Source organism: Sturnus vulgaris, chromosome 3, assembly GCF_052056855.1.
Source record: "Sturnus vulgaris isolate bStuVul1 chromosome 3, bStuVul1.hap1, whole genome shotgun sequence".
In the NCBI taxonomy this organism is placed as follows: domain Eukaryota; kingdom Metazoa; phylum Chordata; class Aves; order Passeriformes; family Sturnidae; genus Sturnus; species Sturnus vulgaris.
In genome coordinates this window covers 46,159,296-46,176,590 of record NC_142245.1, presented here as the reverse complement: position 1 = coordinate 46,176,590, position 17,295 = coordinate 46,159,296, and the positions used below count along the sequence as shown (strand labels likewise).

General features: G+C 39.7%; 1 protein-coding gene across 1 annotated transcript in view; it reads left to right on the top strand.

The window, feature by feature from the left end:
- The window catches only part of NID1 (nidogen 1), a 41,941-nt gene extending 30,467 nt beyond the window's left edge, over positions 1–11,474 (top strand). The window contains exons 15-20 of the mRNA XM_014874322.2: positions 353–479; positions 4,418–4,589; positions 5,369–5,526; positions 6,841–6,964; positions 8,177–8,289; positions 9,710–11,474. Coding sequence (XP_014729808.2) covers positions 353–479; positions 4,418–4,589; positions 5,369–5,526; positions 6,841–6,964; positions 8,177–8,289; positions 9,710–9,831 — 816 coding nt within the window. The 3' untranslated portion in view covers positions 9,832–11,474. The remainder of the gene's footprint in view (positions 1–352; positions 480–4,417; positions 4,590–5,368; positions 5,527–6,840; positions 6,965–8,176; positions 8,290–9,709) is intronic.
- Positions 11,475–17,295: the final 5,821 nt, after the last annotated feature.

Sequence of the window (17,295 nt, the reverse complement as noted above, 5' to 3'; positions counted from 1 at the left end):
TGAGAGGAAAAAGGTACATGAAGGGGTGACACAGTAAAATGTCAACATGAACCTTCTTTAGATGGGTACGCAGGTGAAGCTGCAGAAGTCAAACTGTTCAGTACGAGTATCTCCAATGCTTCTTTGAAATAATGGGGAACGATATCTGCTAGTTAAAAGGGACTTTTAACTGGAAGTATTTTTCTAAGATATTTGACAGTGACTGTTACCCAATGATTTTCTCAGCCTCTCCTCCCCATTTCCTACCTTTCCTCAAGAATTTTGTTTCCTCAGGCTTGAGACTTGAAAGTTAATGCTGCTGATGAGTAACTTGTTTATCCTAAGCTGATCTAACTTGCCTGTTGTCCAACAGGACAAAGTTGTTATTGGAGTTGCTTATGACTGTGTGGACAAGATGGTTTATTGGACAGACATCAGCGGCCCTTCGATCAGCAGGGCCAGCCTGCATGGTGGGGAGCCAACAACCATAATCAAAACAGGTAACAGCACAAAATTCCTTTTCTTGCTACTCCCTAGGAATGATATTAGACTCGAATTTAGTATAATATGTACTTCCTAGGTGTCGCCTGAGCTGATTAAGAGTAATGTTTATATATTAACATGAAATACCATCAGAGGGTATCTTTGATTTTTGTTCTGGCAAGCCAGATAGGTGCTGGATAGCTGAGATTTTGTTATATGTACTATTTTTTTCTCTCCTGAACTCTGCCTGTCAGCTGCCTGCTCTGCTGGGAAAGGACTGGTGAGCATGGAGGCTGAAGAGAACTCCTGCTCTCTCTTCGTTGGCTTAGGGATCAAACAGCTGAAAAGTTGTTAGAACCCATTTCAGCTGTGATTTTCCCATGCCTGCCACTCAAGATGTGGCATGGAAAGTGAATAAAGCCACCTCGTTTTGTTTTCACCCTCTGTAGTTGTTCAAGGATTTGAGAATTAGACTAGATGGAATTGTGAAGTTAGTGCTTATCCAGTTTATATCTTGCTCTTACATTCTTTCCTTCAAGACTGCTGCTCACTGCAGTCCTTGTTAATTTTCATTAGAAGGGTTAAGGTCAAGCCCACGCATCTTGGATGTTAAACCCTTTTATTGAGTTGAAAGGGCTAGGGGAAGGACAGGTTTAGAGAACAAAGTGAATGGTTGGGGGAGGTGTCATTAAAAAAAACAACAGCAAAAGTAGCTGGAGGCACATTTTAAATGAGTGTCCTCAAGATCCTAGAACACTTGTGAAGTCAAGATACTGGAAGAGGTCACCTTTGCTTTCAATCCTTTGCAGATATTATTACAAAAACTTACGAAATTATTTTAGAAAAATGATCAGCCAGTTATAAAACTCTGCAATAAATTTGGTTTCTTTTTCCTTGGATGTGTAGAGGATCATTGCCTGGACTTTGTGCTTTGGTATAGTTTGTGAGACTCCATTCAGGCTCTTAGGAACAGCAGATAGATGGGGGTGGCTTGGATCCTACCATTGGCCTAGGAAGGAAAAAGAGAGAGCTTAAGGCCATCCCTAGCCATTCCAGCTAGTATGGAGCTTCATATTTCTATACCACTTGATGGCTGAGGTGTTCTGTGAGACTTCTTTTTACATCCCGAATTATTTAATGAAAGGGACTCTAGCTGGCAGTGCAATCCTGTGCTTGCCTGTGCAACTTAGAAACTCTGCAGGGAAAAGATTTTTGCTTTGCACTATTAATGATTTTTTTTTTAGAATCTGCACTTTTTAAAATGGGGGAAATTACTATTTACTAAAAGCTTTAATATAATGTGAATTATACACATGTAATGAGAGTGTGTGTAGGCATTAAAATTCTTGCAATGTATAAAATGTTGGAAAAGTATTTGTGGAGGCTTTCAGCTAAATTTGATTGATTATTTAAGGTAATTCAAGATGCTTCAATACCAAATTGAAACCTCATGAGTTTTATCTGCTATAAAAAATATTGTATGTCTGGAGCTTTCACGTGTATTCTGTTGTTCTATTGGTAGCATAGGACGTGAATGCTTTTCCTGAAGAGACTGGGAGAGATGTTGCAATTTATTTTTTGTATGTTAATGGGCATTTCAATAAGGATTCAGATCAAAGTAATATTGAATATTCAGCATTCGAATGGATATCTTCTATGTGGGCCAAAACTAAAACTTTCAAATTTAATGAAATAGGAAAATGCCTTCCCCTCAGAAGACTCGTGAGAATTTTTTGTTTTGTTTTGATCTTTGCCTTCTTCCTCCTGTGAGCTCCAGCTGCTTTCTTCAGTTCATGCGTATTTTTGCGGAATGTACTACATTTTTGGTTGTTTTTTTTTTTTTTTAAAGCTCTTGTGATCCAAGTTGTGCTGCTTTGCAGAAACACTGTTTAATCGTGGAGCCCCATCCAATTCGGAGCCCTATCCAGTTCTCCTTTATCCCTGCAGCTGTATAGGCTGTGGAGGCTTTCTCAGCTCTGCAGCTGTGGCAGCAGGTTAGGAAGGAGAGCTTTCCTCTGTGGTAATTGCTTAAAGTCCTATCAACTGTGCATGTCGGTAGAAACCTGCCCTTAGGGACAGAGCCTGTGACTGTATCAGGCTTGATGACAATATAGCAGGAGCATATCTGTGCCTCTGGAAAGACTGGTGATAAATGAAGCCTTTAAATATTCCCTTAACCCTCTCTCCATGGGGGATAGTTTTGTCTGGCTCATTATCAACCACACAGAAGGGGCATTTACTTTAGACTTCTATAAATCTCCTAACATACAGCTGACATAAGGAAATTGAAACAAGGAAACTAGTCAGGGAGCAGGGGCTCCTGGGAATCAGTGACAGCAAATTTTTTGCCTGCTACTGTCTTCTGTTTCCTAAAAGAGTCTGGGAGCTCCTCCATTACCATTTAGTCAGTAATCATCTGATCCCAGAGACTGGGGACTGTTGCCACAGTCACCTCATTTTGAGGCCACCCTCAGCAGACTCTGCCACTAGCAAAGAAAGAAGTAGGAACATTTGAGGATCTGAAGTATATGTAAGGTGGTTTCTTGCAGCTGACAGGTTTAGCTCCACAGAAGCACTTAGAGAAATAAAGGAGTAATGTGAAGTCAGTATAACTGAGTCCAAGTGTGCCCAAGAGCCCTCAGGAGGAGTAAAGAAATTCCTGATTAACATTTACTTTCTTCCCCAGCATCCCTCCCCTCCGGCCATGAGCTGTGAGTCAGAAGCAATGAGGTACATCTTGTTTGTTCCTTTCCACCTCTTCAGCAATTAATATAAATCTGTCATGTGTGCAGATAAAGTGCTAAGTGTAATTCTCTTGAGTGGGAGAGCAGAGGATGCTTGAACTATTGTGCAACTGTTATTCACAGCAACCTCACAGTAGCAAAGTCTAGAGAGCCCTATGTTCCGATGTTCTGGGCCAAAAGCCTTTTCTCTAGAAAGGTTGCTTGTGTTACATAATGTTTGTTTAATGGCTGTCAGTGAATAAACTTAAGAACTAAAATAAGGATAAGGGGCTACATTCCATTCTGTGTGTGCAGCAGCATTTGAAAGGTGCTTTTTTTCCAACAGCTGGCTGGTATAAAAGGTAACTTTGCCTCTTTTGGGGAGTGACCATGTACAATTGTTTCCTTTTCTTTTGGAACTGAAATTGAACAAAAATAGATATATTTTTTTTAACTTGTCTTTCGCTTCCTTAAATTCCACTTGGCCTGCCTGCTCTTTTTCAATGGAACCTTGAAAAAAACAAGCAGTTTCTCATAGTGGCTGAATTAAACTTTATAAATTCTTTCTGCATCCTGAATCCAAGTTAGAAATTACTAATACTAGAGCAGTAAGGTCAATATCTGCTATTTCCTGTTGCTTTTGGAACAACTAACTGTCCAAGAAAAACTGTGCACATACAGTGCTAAAATGTGTTCCTAAAAGAATAGCTCTTCAAAAACAAAGAACTGGATCTAGATTGCATCAGTAAGTTAATGTCATTGTCCCTAGTGTTTAGAGTTTCATTTTGTTTAATTGTTACATCAGGTAAACTTAGCACAAATTCCGTTTTCAGAGTGGTGCTGTGTATGCCAGTGCTAAAGGAGAAATATTGAAGGGTTATAAAATCCATTTTACGGCCTTCTAAGGATGGTAGAATAAGATTTTGACACTCTCTGCTGTTCCTTTCTGCTATCAACTCTTTCTGTGTTTGCCCCTCTTAAGTGCAGTTTCTATGTGTGGCAAGTTTGTTCCATATGGAACATTTCATTCTATGTCTTTATGAGAGTTTTGTGTATTTAAACTTTGAGGTAAAATGTATGTTCCTCTTCCAAGTGATATAAAGTAGCTTTTGTTGGACCACAGCCAGAACACTGAAGAAAATTTCTCTGTTGAAGGTTATCCTTATGATGCTGACACAGTGTATTTGGAATAAATATAATGCCTAGGAATGTTTTTCTCTGTTCTCCTGCAGACTTGGGAAGCCCTGAAGGGATAGCTGTAGATCATCTAGGTCGCAACATCTTCTGGACTGACTCTCAGCTGGATAGAATAGAAGTGGCCAGGCTGGACGGGCGCCAGCGCCGCATCCTTTTTGACACTGGTTTGGTAAACCCCAGGGCAATTGTCCTGGATCCTGTGAGAGGGTATGGATATGTTGTCAAGAAACACGTGCAAAGTTTGATTTTATTTATCTGATTATTTAATGGACTGAGGAGAGACCTGTGTTCCGTGCAGAATCCCACTGAATGGAGTAGGGCTCTGGGTTCAGGTCAAGAATCATGGACTTCCACCTTTTAGCAAATTGTGTGTGTATTAAGGAGTAAACAACGAAAGGGCCATGCATATTCTCAGGCACAGAATATACATCCAAGGAAAAAAACTCTACCACTGAAAAATGGCTATTAACATTAAAACATCAGAGAGCTAATGATCCCCTCTGGGGGTCTCTGCTGAGGATAAACTACTCTGATTCCATTGTGTGTTGCTTACTTGGTACACTGAAAAGAAAAATACTGTTTCAAATGGGTCCCAAATGTATGCCAAATACTCTTGCTTTAGCCTGAGCAGACATGATGGGAAGTGAGATGAAGAACTCGAAATGTAGATGTACATTTTGAATGGCACTCAGAACTGTTGCAATATAGGTCTTTTTGGCTGGCATTTTGATCATAAGCTAAACAATGGAAGGAAAGCATTTTTTTCTTATATCTGTGCTTGTTCCTTTTGTTTTTAATGGAAGTTTATTTACTACATTTTTACTACACTTTTTTGACTTCTGTATCAAAGTGCAGTATGGCCCTTCTTATTTATTTAAATTATTTAGGGGCTGTGTGTTACTTTTGTGTTCTTAGCATTTTCTTAATTACATCAATCTTTTGTGATTAGTCCCTGTCTTAACTCTAGCCTTTTCCTTCTTCCTAAGAAACCTGTACTGGACTGACTGGAACAGAGAAGCTCCTAAAATTGAAACTTCATACATGGATGGTGCAAACAGAAGAATTCTTGTTAAAGATGATCTTGGATTACCAAATGGACTGACATTTGATCCTTATTCCTCAATGCTGTGCTGGGTAGATGCAGGTAAAGGGGGCTAAAATATTTCTTTGTAATAGTAGTAGTGTATGTCCAATCCTGAAATTATGCACAGCCATAGCTTTTGGCTTTAATGATTTATTCATTGCTATTCACATGAGACTGTGTGCAAGCTGAAGGATTTCAATTCTGATGACAAAACTTTCTAGGAATGTAACAGATCTATGTCTGTGTGTCTTATATGTGGCTATTTTTTAGGTAGTGCTTAGGGCTTTGTAGAAGTTTTTAGTTTAAGACTAGAGAAAAACCACAGATTTATCTAATATGCCTTATAGAATGTCATCCTGGCACTTTTGTTTTGAGGTCTGTAACCTGAGGCCAAGTCTGGCTTATATTTGACTGAAGCAAGTGTGGAAAAGGAATGCACCCAAAAGATCAAGGGATTAATGTTCTGCCACAAACCCATTGTTAGTTTTGTGACAGTGTCTTACCAATGGGTGGGGGGGACGTGTGCTTTTAATTCTCATTTAATTTTTATCTTTTGGCATCTTGCTGTCTTTAACCCTGTAGACTCTGGCAGGGATGTCTTCCTGTGGAGGTGCTTTTACACTTCAAGTCACCTTTCAAATTTTGGATAAACTGAAATGGTCAAGCTCTCTTTTTCACTGTAAAACACTTTCTCCAACCTCCAAATGTATCTCCTGCTATCTCTAGTTACTTTCTCTCTCTTCCTTTCTTGTTCTCACATTTTCACCTTCTCCTTTTTTGTCTAATTCTGAAACACATCACTTAGGAAAAACCTACAGGTGTTTAAATTCATTAGCAGTGTTCCCAGCCTGCAGTGGCTTTGCAGCTAGACCTTTTTGCACCCTGTTTGCATCTATGAGTTAGATGTTTTTCCTGCAGTCTCACCTTCATGGCCCAACCCAGTAAACATTTCAGGAACATGCTCACCACGCAAATTTTGCAAAAATGTCTTCCAGAGGAGGTGGAACCAGTTAATGGCTGAAGTATCCCTCCAGAATGGAGGAGGCCTTCTGTCAGCTTCCACACCAACCCAAGGATTCTGGAATCCATAGCAGGAATCTCAGCTTGTGAGCATTGGCTATGGCTGCATGAGACATTTGTGTTCCTTTAACTTCAGTGGTGTGCTGAGTAGCATTAGCGCTGGAGTATTTATCCATTCAGTTTTTGGCACATGCACACATGTGACACATGGAGGAAGGCTTTGACTAAGCAGCACACTGAAAGATTCCCAGGACTTTCCACCCTGTTCATGCCTACATATTTGTGCTTATCTTTCATCCCTAATGAGAGCTCTCTTGTTCTGATTCAAAGGCTTAATTGTTTCACTACATCCAGGTACCAAGAGGCTGGAATGCATGAACCCTAATCAGCTTGGTCGACGAAAGATTGTTGAAGGGATTCAGTATCCTTTTGGTGTTACAAGCTATGGGAAGAATTTATACTATACAGACTGGAGAAGGTACATTATCTGCTAAGGAAATTAGGGAGTACTTCCATTTTTTTTCTCTCTGGTAGAAACTGAAGTATATTCTGCATTTCTCATGCCTGACCTCTCACACATTCCTGTTTTGTTGCTTTCCTGGCAAGAGCTGATGCAGGGCGGAGTGGATATGTAGAGTTGACCTATTGATGCTGCCAGTTAAATGAGTTTTTGCTTTCTAGCATAGTGATTTTTCTTGAAGAAAATGCTTTTAACACTGAACATTCTTGGGAAAGGAGTGGGCAGTAACTTGTTTTTCTTATAGCAGCTGCATTGTAGAGGGCAGACATTCATCACTCTTGGCTTTCTATGCCCTGTGTTATATGAATGTTCAATCAAAAATAAGGGGGGAAAAAAGTGTTCACTATCTTGATGACACTTTCTTTATTGCAAATGCTCTAAAATGTTGCCATATGAACAAGACTTAGAGATTTACTTTAACTTCTGCAAGAAAAACCAGTCCTTGCATTTTTAAATAAATATTTTTACTTGATGTAAATGGTTTTATGGGCTCTATCAGCAAACTCTTACCCAAATGCCTCTATCAATTGCAGCAGCAGTAGCTATTACTGTGTGTGAGGATTTCCAAGTTAGAAATTAACATTTGGGAAGTGCTATTCTAGAACAGGTTTGAGAAATGGTGTGCTACAGGTCTGTCACTTGACTGCCCTTTTATACTTAGGAAGGTAAAATTGCTTATGACTAGCTGCATTCCTTCTGGAGATCAGGCTCCACCTGCAACACATCATTTCCATAATTGTTATTCTTAATAGCTGCAGTGTCAGTTATACCACAACACTTGTCAGAGGGGCACAATGTGAAAAATGTGCCAAATGCATCCCTCCTGTAGAGGGACATTGTTGGTATCAGAAGCACCTTCAAAATTGTTAAGGTGTCTCTCTGATAAATTTCTCAGCTGGTGAGAATGAAGGAATGAAGGTCATAACATAGTAGGTTTGTCCAGGAAAGGTGATGTGTTTGGGGATTTTACTTCTGGTATCTCTTCCTAATTGTAAAAAGAAAGCAACTTCAAATTTTCCCCACTTTTGGTTTTGTTTTCATTTTTTGACTGGTTGGTTGGCATTTTCATTGGTTTTCTTGGGGGTGCTTTTTGTTGTGTTGTTTTGTTTTGTTTCCCCCTATACTTTCACCTTCATCTCACTTCTGTGTATTTCCTTCTGCATATGGCAGGGATGCTGTTGTAGCAGTGGATCGCACAATTTCATTAGAAAATGATAATTTCCAGCCCCACAAGCGCTCACGACTCTATGGAATCACCACAGCCTTTGCTCAGTGCCCAGGAGGTAATCCAGATGATTCTTGAGTTTTTAAAGTTGTGTAACACCTTAATGTATAAATGAACTTAGTAGCAGCTCCCATTTATACGTTGCCAACTGATTTGGGTAGTGAAGATTTGGGTTAGTGCTTAGATTTCTGTTTAGTAAGAAATTAAAAGCCACCTAATAATTTTTTTCCATAAAAGCAATTGTTGTAATTGCCACATGAAACCAGAACTGGAGGGGGAGAAGGGGCCTGTTCTATCCTTTGTGAAAGGACGTGTATGATTAAGACGAGCATCTGACCTGTAAAAAATGCTAATGTATCATCTTCTAAATTGAATGCTATATTCATGGCTAGGGCCTTATTCACTTATTAGGTTTAAACTGCAGAAATATTATAGTCTTCCAGACGTCCTTAATGAGATCCAGTGTTTTTCAAAATGGAATGTTCAGAAAACAGCAGGTGGTAGAGTGGCTGGACTGAGCTGGACCTTCTGCTCTGTTGAATGTTAAGTTTTTCAGACATGCTATTGAAAAGAGGAAGAGACGAAGCTGATACCCTTGAAATATAATTTGGTTTCCGTGAAGCTGTATCATTGTACAGTTATGTTGTTCTTAGCAAATCACAGGAGAAGCATTCGCTGGTTTTTATTACAATATTGCTGGAATTATAGGAGTTGTGCTATTTTTACTTTGGAACTGAAAAATCCCCTTAGGATAATTTCTCTTCAAATTACTCAATACATGCAATAAAAAACAATTTAGTGGAAGTTTTGGCTTAGAGCTTAAAAATACATACAAATGTCATAATTAAGAAATCAGTTATATTGTTGTTACTAGTTAATTCACAGATTCATTTTTGTAAGCAGTGTAAAATTCAATGTTGTGTGCCTATATATATATATTTATACCTACAATATTCAGAACCTTGGTGTAATTTCTTTCTATGTCTTATGTATGTTTCAAGTGGTTTTCTGGATGCATGCCTTTCCTCTCTGATCCACTGCTTTTGGAGCTGACTTCTCTTTCATTTTACTCTTTAACGTCAACACTTCCCCAACTGCTCAATTTATTTGTGTTTGCTTGTTTTCATGGATCATTACTCTGTCTTTGTACGGTTGGCATCTGAGGATGATCTGTAGCATTTTGGGCTTTGTCCCGACGTTGCATTTCTCTATTTACTCATTGACTTCTCTTCATTCTAGTATCTGTGACCGTGTGGCCAGTTTATGAAGGGTATTTTAGGAACAGCCCGCTTGATTCATGTTGCCTCTTTCACTCTGATAATTTGATCTTTCTTTTATGTGAATGTCAAGTTGACACAAGGGATAAGGTGACTCTTATCTCCCCAAAGCTTGTCTCCCTAGTGTAGCCATAAGTCTTAAGATCTCTTGCATGCATTTTTTTTCTCTAAAGTTTTGCATCTCTGTTTTTTTTTCCCCAGGACATAACTACTGTACGGTGAATAATGGTGGTTGTACTCACCTCTGCTTGGCTACCCCAGGAGGCCGTACTTGCCGCTGCCCTGACAACACAGTTGGAGTAGATTGTATAGAAAGAAACTGAGCGTTAAAATAAGCTTTAGAGCAGCAGACACCTTTTGGAAATGTGCTGTAAACAATTCACTCCTATCAACACAATCAGGCCCTAAAGATAAGTGCTCCATGCTGCTGACAGCAAGCCACAATGCACATATGCAGACACACACACACACAGAGGCAGAGGCTGTTTTTGTAGCAGTTAAGTAAGACAGAGCTGCCCAGGTTGGCTCCAAATTCACCTTATTCCTTGTTAAATTATCTCTTGCTTTTGAAGGTAAATGTGGATATGTCTCTTGGCAAAATTGAAGTAACAGACCCAGAACAGAGTAAAGGGAATGGAACTACTCAAATCTTGAGGCTGAATTGTACCTTGGAGCTCACAGCAGTTTTCTGCAGAAGTGATATGCTGAGCCCATCATATATATGGTTGGGCTTATCTCTAGCCGAGAAATAATCAGGGAATCCCAAGGATGAACGGGTGAGGGCAAATACCCAGTAATAGCATGTATTTACTGCCCAACCATATTCCTTCTCAGTCCTACCACTCCTTTCACTTCAAAAACTTGAATATCAGCTACAGAAGTACTTTATCCATGTGCTGTAAGGTTTATAATTCTCACCTTGGCTCATGTGATCCTTTCCTAAAGCACATGATTTGTTATAGGTAATCAACATTGTTTAGTGGATATATTTGAAGTTTTTGTTAGGTTTTAAGAGATTTATCTTTCTTCTGTTTGAGGTGGATTCCTGAATAGTTCCCTCAAATCCACTAAACAAAATTTAGATATTTGGAACAATCACTGATAGGTCATCAAAGAATTGATGTTGATTCATTGGAAGACAAGTGATTTTAAAGAGATAGTCACATTTGTTTTCTGACAGGCTTTTAAATAGTATTTCTATGTTTGATTCTATAAGCCTCAAAGTGGTCTCTGAATTTTATCTTAGCAATCTTTCTTCTTTAGCAAACCATGCCATGCCTTTTTGTAGACCACAAGAAAGGATGGCAGTTAAAATCTGATTTTCAGAAAGCTCACCTCTGTTTTAGTGCTTAAAAGAAAAAATATAGTCATGCCCCATTTATGTGCCAGTGTTCAGTAGCAGCAAAAACGATGTTCTGAAAATCAAAGTGAAGTTGGTGTTTTCATCATCACCAGTAAGTTTGGAGAGGGAAAATCTAAATGCATACTTATATGTCAAATTAGCAGTACAAATCTGGGAGTGAAGTTTGGTTTCCCTATTTTGTATTGGGAAGGAAGCTTGCCTGCAAACCAACCTGTGGCAGAGCAAAACAGGGCTTGTGAGGCACCTGCCAGAGCACATTTCACTGTGTGTCATGATCAGAGCTGTAAGCTAACATCCCCATTTCCTCACTCCCTCTTCAGACACAATAATGACAATTTTAAACAGAGCCAATTCTGAGTCTTAACTGTGTGACATACTCCTCTTTAATTGTATATTTATCATAAAATAACAAAACATATAAACATTTAAAAGATTTTTTTGTATAACTTTTTATAACTTTTAAGTCATTCTATTCATACAGTTAATCAGGTATGTCTTACTGTAAATATCAAAAATTTGTTGAAATGAAGGTGCTTGATAACTCTTTCTCCAGAAATATTCGCATATCTGGTGAAATATTAAAGTTTACACTCTGTACAGGTATCTGCAGTACAGTCAATAAAAATGGTTGGTTTTTATTTTCTATAAAAAAGAATGTCATGCCTACAGAAGGAAGGGATATGTGGTGTCTGAAATACATTTTCTTTTTGTGTTCTTGGTTTTAGCTAACTCATATCTAGTGATAGTACTTCTCTTCCAAGATGCAGCATCATAGGGGAAAAAATGCTGTTTGGGCTGTGTATTCTGGAAGCAGTAGGATACTTCAAAACAAATTTATGAGAGTACTTGAAGAACATAGGGCTTTCTCTGTTTTGGCTCAGTCTTTTGGCTGGTTGTAAATTCTTGTTTACCTTTGTCAGATAAGTATAATTCAGTTATCCCCTACTTCAGACTTATAACAGTGAAAATATAGAACAAGGACAAGAATAAAAAGGGGTAGAATTTACCCCTATGCTCAAAAATGCCCCATTACTGGGTCGCTGGGTGATAGGGTGCTTTGCAAGGTAAATACTACTGGGATTCAAAGGGTGTCATTTGGAGTTACAGCACGAGATTGTTGGTGATCTGTTCTGGGGACTGCACATGGAATTGGACTGTATGCATTGATTTATGTTTTTTTAAAATTTGAATCAACACAATGTTCCTCTTCATGCATTATGATGGTTATTATTAAAAACTAGTCAGCTAATTCTATGCTAATTATTCAGCAATGACAAAGATGTCAAGGAAAATACACCTCAGCAGAACTTCTAGTGTTGATGTGTGAGCTTTTGAGTAGTCTGTAGCACAAAGAGAGAAACAGTATTACTGTGGACTGGGCTTTTAGACTGAGGAACTCAGGTATCATATCTGGGAGTAGGTAGCACTAAATGAGGGGAAGCTTCAGCAGATCCATGACACTGGTATAGATGTGGCAATTCACAAAACTTTAAAGTTTGCACAGTTTCAGTATTCCAGTCCCTAGAATTGAGGAACTTTTAAAAAGCTCTAGCACAATGTTTCGTTTCTCAGACAATGCTTGTTTCTAACTTCAACTGTTGTAGCTCAAAGCTGTTCCCTCAGGGAAGGGAGGCCAGTAGAAGCTGTGGCTTTCCAGCCATGGACCAGTCCCACTGTACCCCAAGTGAGGCAGTCAGTGCCAGTGAGGGTATCTGGGTTCAGCCCAGGAACCAGAACACCAAGCAAATCTGCAGTGTGTAAGCTGGGAGCCTGAGTCAGGATCATAGATCATAATCAGGTTTGGGCATGGTGACCAGGATCAGTGATGGCCAGCAAGTGCACAGGGGTGACCCACAGCCACACTGGGAACCTGGCCAGGACGTGAATCAATGAGGTGCAGGGCTGTGGCACAGCTCAGGCAAGGACCAGGGTGAGAGCCCCAGCTTTAAAGCAGCCTTTAAGAGCAGAGAAAAAAGGTTGCCTTCGCTGAGAACCCCTAACAGAGCTGTTGGAGGATGAGCCTCTGCTGAAGTTCCCTCAAGTTTTCTTCACACCTTTTGTTAACTGGCTGGCCTTGAACAGTGCTTGGGTGGTCTCTGCATGCTGGTGCTTCAGAGTTCTCTATTCCTGTATCTGTTTGCTTTCTCATTGAATCTTGCTCAATCTTTGGCCTCTAAAATTGTCAGTGATGTTGAGTTCCTTATTTTAATCACAGTCTAGCCAAGAATGTTAACTTTTGATGACATATTTAGCATCAGCCGCTTGAGGGTATTCTTCCTGTGTCTATCATGTTTTTCCACTTCAAAGTTCACAAGTACTTTGCATGCTGAAAAACTGAATTTTCAGTTTCCTTCTTCTAACCCTAGAGAGTTAATAGCATCTTTCTCTAAGACAGGGTTTTCTCCTGCTGACCTGGGTCTAATTCACTTCCTCAGTCCTTTTTCCAGCTTGTTCAACTTGTTGCTTGTTCGACTGTTCTAGACTCACCTCAGGAGCAAGTAAATTTCAGATATATTTTTACATTATATTTGAGGTTAAAGAGATAATATATTATATCTCTATATTATATTTAATGATTAATAGTAATTTTTTATTATTATAATAGGCTGGGACTGGTAGTCCTATATCAGTCTCTGGTTCTGTGTAACTGCAGTTCATGGGTTTTTTGCTATAAAAATCTGTAGATTCCCAGGTTTTCCAGGAATGAAGAATAATTGCTTCAATGCTTAAACAAAAGACAAAATACTTCCTAGAGCTATTCCAGAGGTAAGTTAAGTGTTTTCTTAAATGGGTCCATTCAGATCTTCCAGCACACACAAAAATACTTACTGGTAAGATTATTAATTATGTTTACCAATCTTGTAATAAGCAGCAAAAAAGTGAAACTAGTGCAAGTAGGAGTGGCTTCCTTATGACTTATTTGGATGATTTGGCTACCATCTGAAGGGTGTTTGAAAACCCCAACTTTACTCACCTTTTAATTTAACCTTCCTCATGGCACAAATCCATTGTGGCTTTCTGAAGCTCAGCATCCTGACCAGTGTGTTGTTCCAGGCTGACAAACTGCTAACTCTGCAGTTATCCACTTGCACAGTTTTGTCGCAACATATTAGACTTTTAACTTGCCGGCGTGTGATTAAGAATGACAGATGATTACTAGAGGATAATGGCCCCTCCATGGCAGTGTCACAATGCATCAGTTTAACCTATGGTTAAATGGAAACTGGGGGGTTTTGTGTAGTATTTCATAACGTATTCCTTGGAGAGTTTGCTGGGGAAGAAAAAAATAAAAAACAAAAAAAGCCAACAGGATGTGAAACACACATGGCTATACGAAATATAGTTTTGAGAAGCCCCCTGTTTGGCCTGTCTCTAAGAATGAAATATTACCTCCAGAACCCAAGTCCCCATCTGGGGATGTGGCAGGAGATTGTTCATGAACTGATTGAATCACTTTCTGTGTTTAAATTCCAGTCTAATTGAAGTCTGTCCTTTATCTTATAAAGTTTAGGATAGCATGGCAGTAAAACTGGTGACAGGTCAGTATATTGCATCCTACAAATGTACACATTGATGAGTCAGGAGCTTTGCTTGACAAGTAAAAGGCTCGGCTGGCAGTGGAATGCAGTGAGTGACCTTCCCTGTTGCCCTGTGGCAAAGCAGAAGAGACTGCAGTAACTTAATGGGGTTTTTGACCAGAAGGATTCAGGAGCTGATGAGTGAGGACAAACTGCCATTCCCAGAAATAGCCAGGATGTTGTGTTTCAGCCTTTGGCTTCTTAGTCTTTAGTATTCACCAGAATCCATTTGGTTTGTGGTGGTGTTGCTCACTCCAAGTAGGCAGTGTTTCCTTCTCCATGGAGTGTCTGGAACACACGGGAAGCACACAGAGGAGCTGTGTAGTGCAAGGCCTTCAGCATGAGGAAAATGGGCAGCTGTAGAGGTGTTAGTGGGCCATGGCACATGGTGCCTCTGGATCTCACCTGGTAACTTGCACAGCAGCACTGGGGAAATCTTCCCAGGAACTTCCCAGGGTTATAGTGAGAGGGAAAATGTTGTGAAAGGCAACTGAAGGTTTATGGCAGTGGATGCAGAAGTGTGTGAAGTTTGAGAGGTGGGGTAAGCAATTAGTAAGATGATGGTTGTACTGTGTATTTGAGGTCTTCAGTCAGTTCAGCAATGTGCTGCTGGGTGGGAGTCTATGATGCAGAGTAACTGTGTTACACTGGATTTCAGAAACATTTCCAGTCTCTTCCTTTCCCACTAGAACCATACTATCCCAGGCAGTTCAAGCACGGTTGATTGCAAATCCTGTTCTTAGAGGGCAAAGTTTTGTTTGTCTGAGGGCAAAACCCAAGAGCAGGAGATTTTGTTTTGCACATTTCTGTTCCCTGCTTTATGCGAACAAGACACCTAACCAGATAAGCCAGAAGACAGTAATAATCCATCCAGCTCCCAACCAGAGGGGGAGCATGCTGCTGAGCCGAACTTCCCTCATTTCTGACACAGCCCCAGATACCCTGGTGAGCCACTGCTGGCATTTCATGGTACAGCTGCTCCCTCGAGTTGGTACTCCCAACTAATACCCACCTGCACCACCTTCTCCATGACTAGATCCTCTAGCTATGACTTCCTGTGCACATTAATTGTACAGCAAGTGTGTTACAGGGACCTCCTTTAATACTAAACATCAGCAAAGTACTAGTGTGCTAAGAAGCTGGTAAACCTGTCCAGCAGCTTGAATCCAAAGGTCCCTGTTGATGCATTTATAAGCATGAGATTCATCCCCTTGTGTTGTATTACAAGCTGTCTTATTAGTGATTAACCTGTGAGAAAGTGTATCTCATGTATTTTTAAGTGATTGCACTGTTGCAATTTCAAACCTACACAAATGGGAGATGGCAAACCACACATTTAATCCTCTTCTAGGCAGAGTGTCCTCCTAGGCTTTTGCTTGCCATGTGACAATGCAACCATGGCACTGATTTCTTCAAAACAGTAAAGGCTTATATACTGCAATCAATTTCTCTGCTTATATGGCTTGTTACTAGATTTCTGTGCTGATAGGCCACACTGGCATTTTTATCTGACCTTAACCTGAAGAACCCATGGGTTTTGCTTTATAGATGTTTTAGCCTAAATCCTGGCATGTCTGCTAGATTCTGTACTGTCGCACCCAACTAATAAGTCAGAGGATGACGTCTGATATGGCCTTTTGTATCTATTAAATTAAGTGTATTTGGTCCTGGGCCAAAAACAATTGGCATGATGTATCTTCTCCAGACAGATGTCTGTGCTCTGTCACGGCAGGAAAACTTTCAGTAACGACAGATGTCTGTGGTCTTCATGTGCTTTATCCTAGCTGCCTGTGATACCCATCTCTCTGTTAGGTTTTACTGATTAACTTTATGGACCTGGAGCCTGGAATTTTCCAGTAAAGATGTTTTTAATGTTACCCATTGATCAAGATAGAAAGGAGGAAATGGCTTCTCTTGTGAGATTTATGTGCTCCCTGTGAAAGTTCAGTCCTCACCAGCTGTTCCCTGGAATCCAAACTTTTCAAGGGTAACTTGTTAGTACTCATATTTGTCTGTCTGTTTCTTAGTTTGTCTGCTAGATTGACTGCCTGTAAGAAATTACATTAGGGTCTGAAAACCTCTATAAACTGTACATTTGTTCTGAAATAGTGTTATATTACTAGTGGAGCAAGAAAATTTAGCTTCATTTTCATTCTCTGGTGCTATGACAAATTTATGTTCCTGCAATTATGCAATTCTTATTTCTTTCAATTTGAGCTTGGTTTTTACTTTAATGAAGAATCGTAAAAGGAGAATGAGCATGTTCTTGTATAAAAAAACCCTCCTTCGGACATTGTTTTAATAAGCAGCAAATGTACAACAGTTAAGAAATACACAGGAAGAATTTCTTTCACAGATTTTTATCCAGATTCTTTTTTTCTTCTAGAACCACAGCTTTTATACATATGACCCTCAATAACCTTGGCTTCAAAAGGCAAATATAAAGATGAACGCACATTATACTATTTATCAAGTTTGTTAACTATATGCATTCTTAGAAAATTCATGGAGAAATTTGGATTGTAAGGAAGCTCTGGAGTATGTCAAGTCTTCAGCTGGTACAACTTACGTGTAAGAGCAGATTGCTTAGGACCTTGCCCAGTCAGCTTCTGAAATGCCCAAAGATGGAGATGCAGCAGCCTCTCTGGACAACATCTCAGCCCTGAACCACTTCAGTGCTGAAGTCCAAGTCCAATGGGAATTTCCTTCAATTTGACTAATGCCCATGGCTTCTTGTCATTTTCCCTTAGAGAGTTTGGTTTTTGGCCCTTTCTTTAGGTGGTAGAAGACTTACACTAAGCTTGCATTTAGGGAGTATATGTATTGGAAGTTGGAATAGTTGGTGT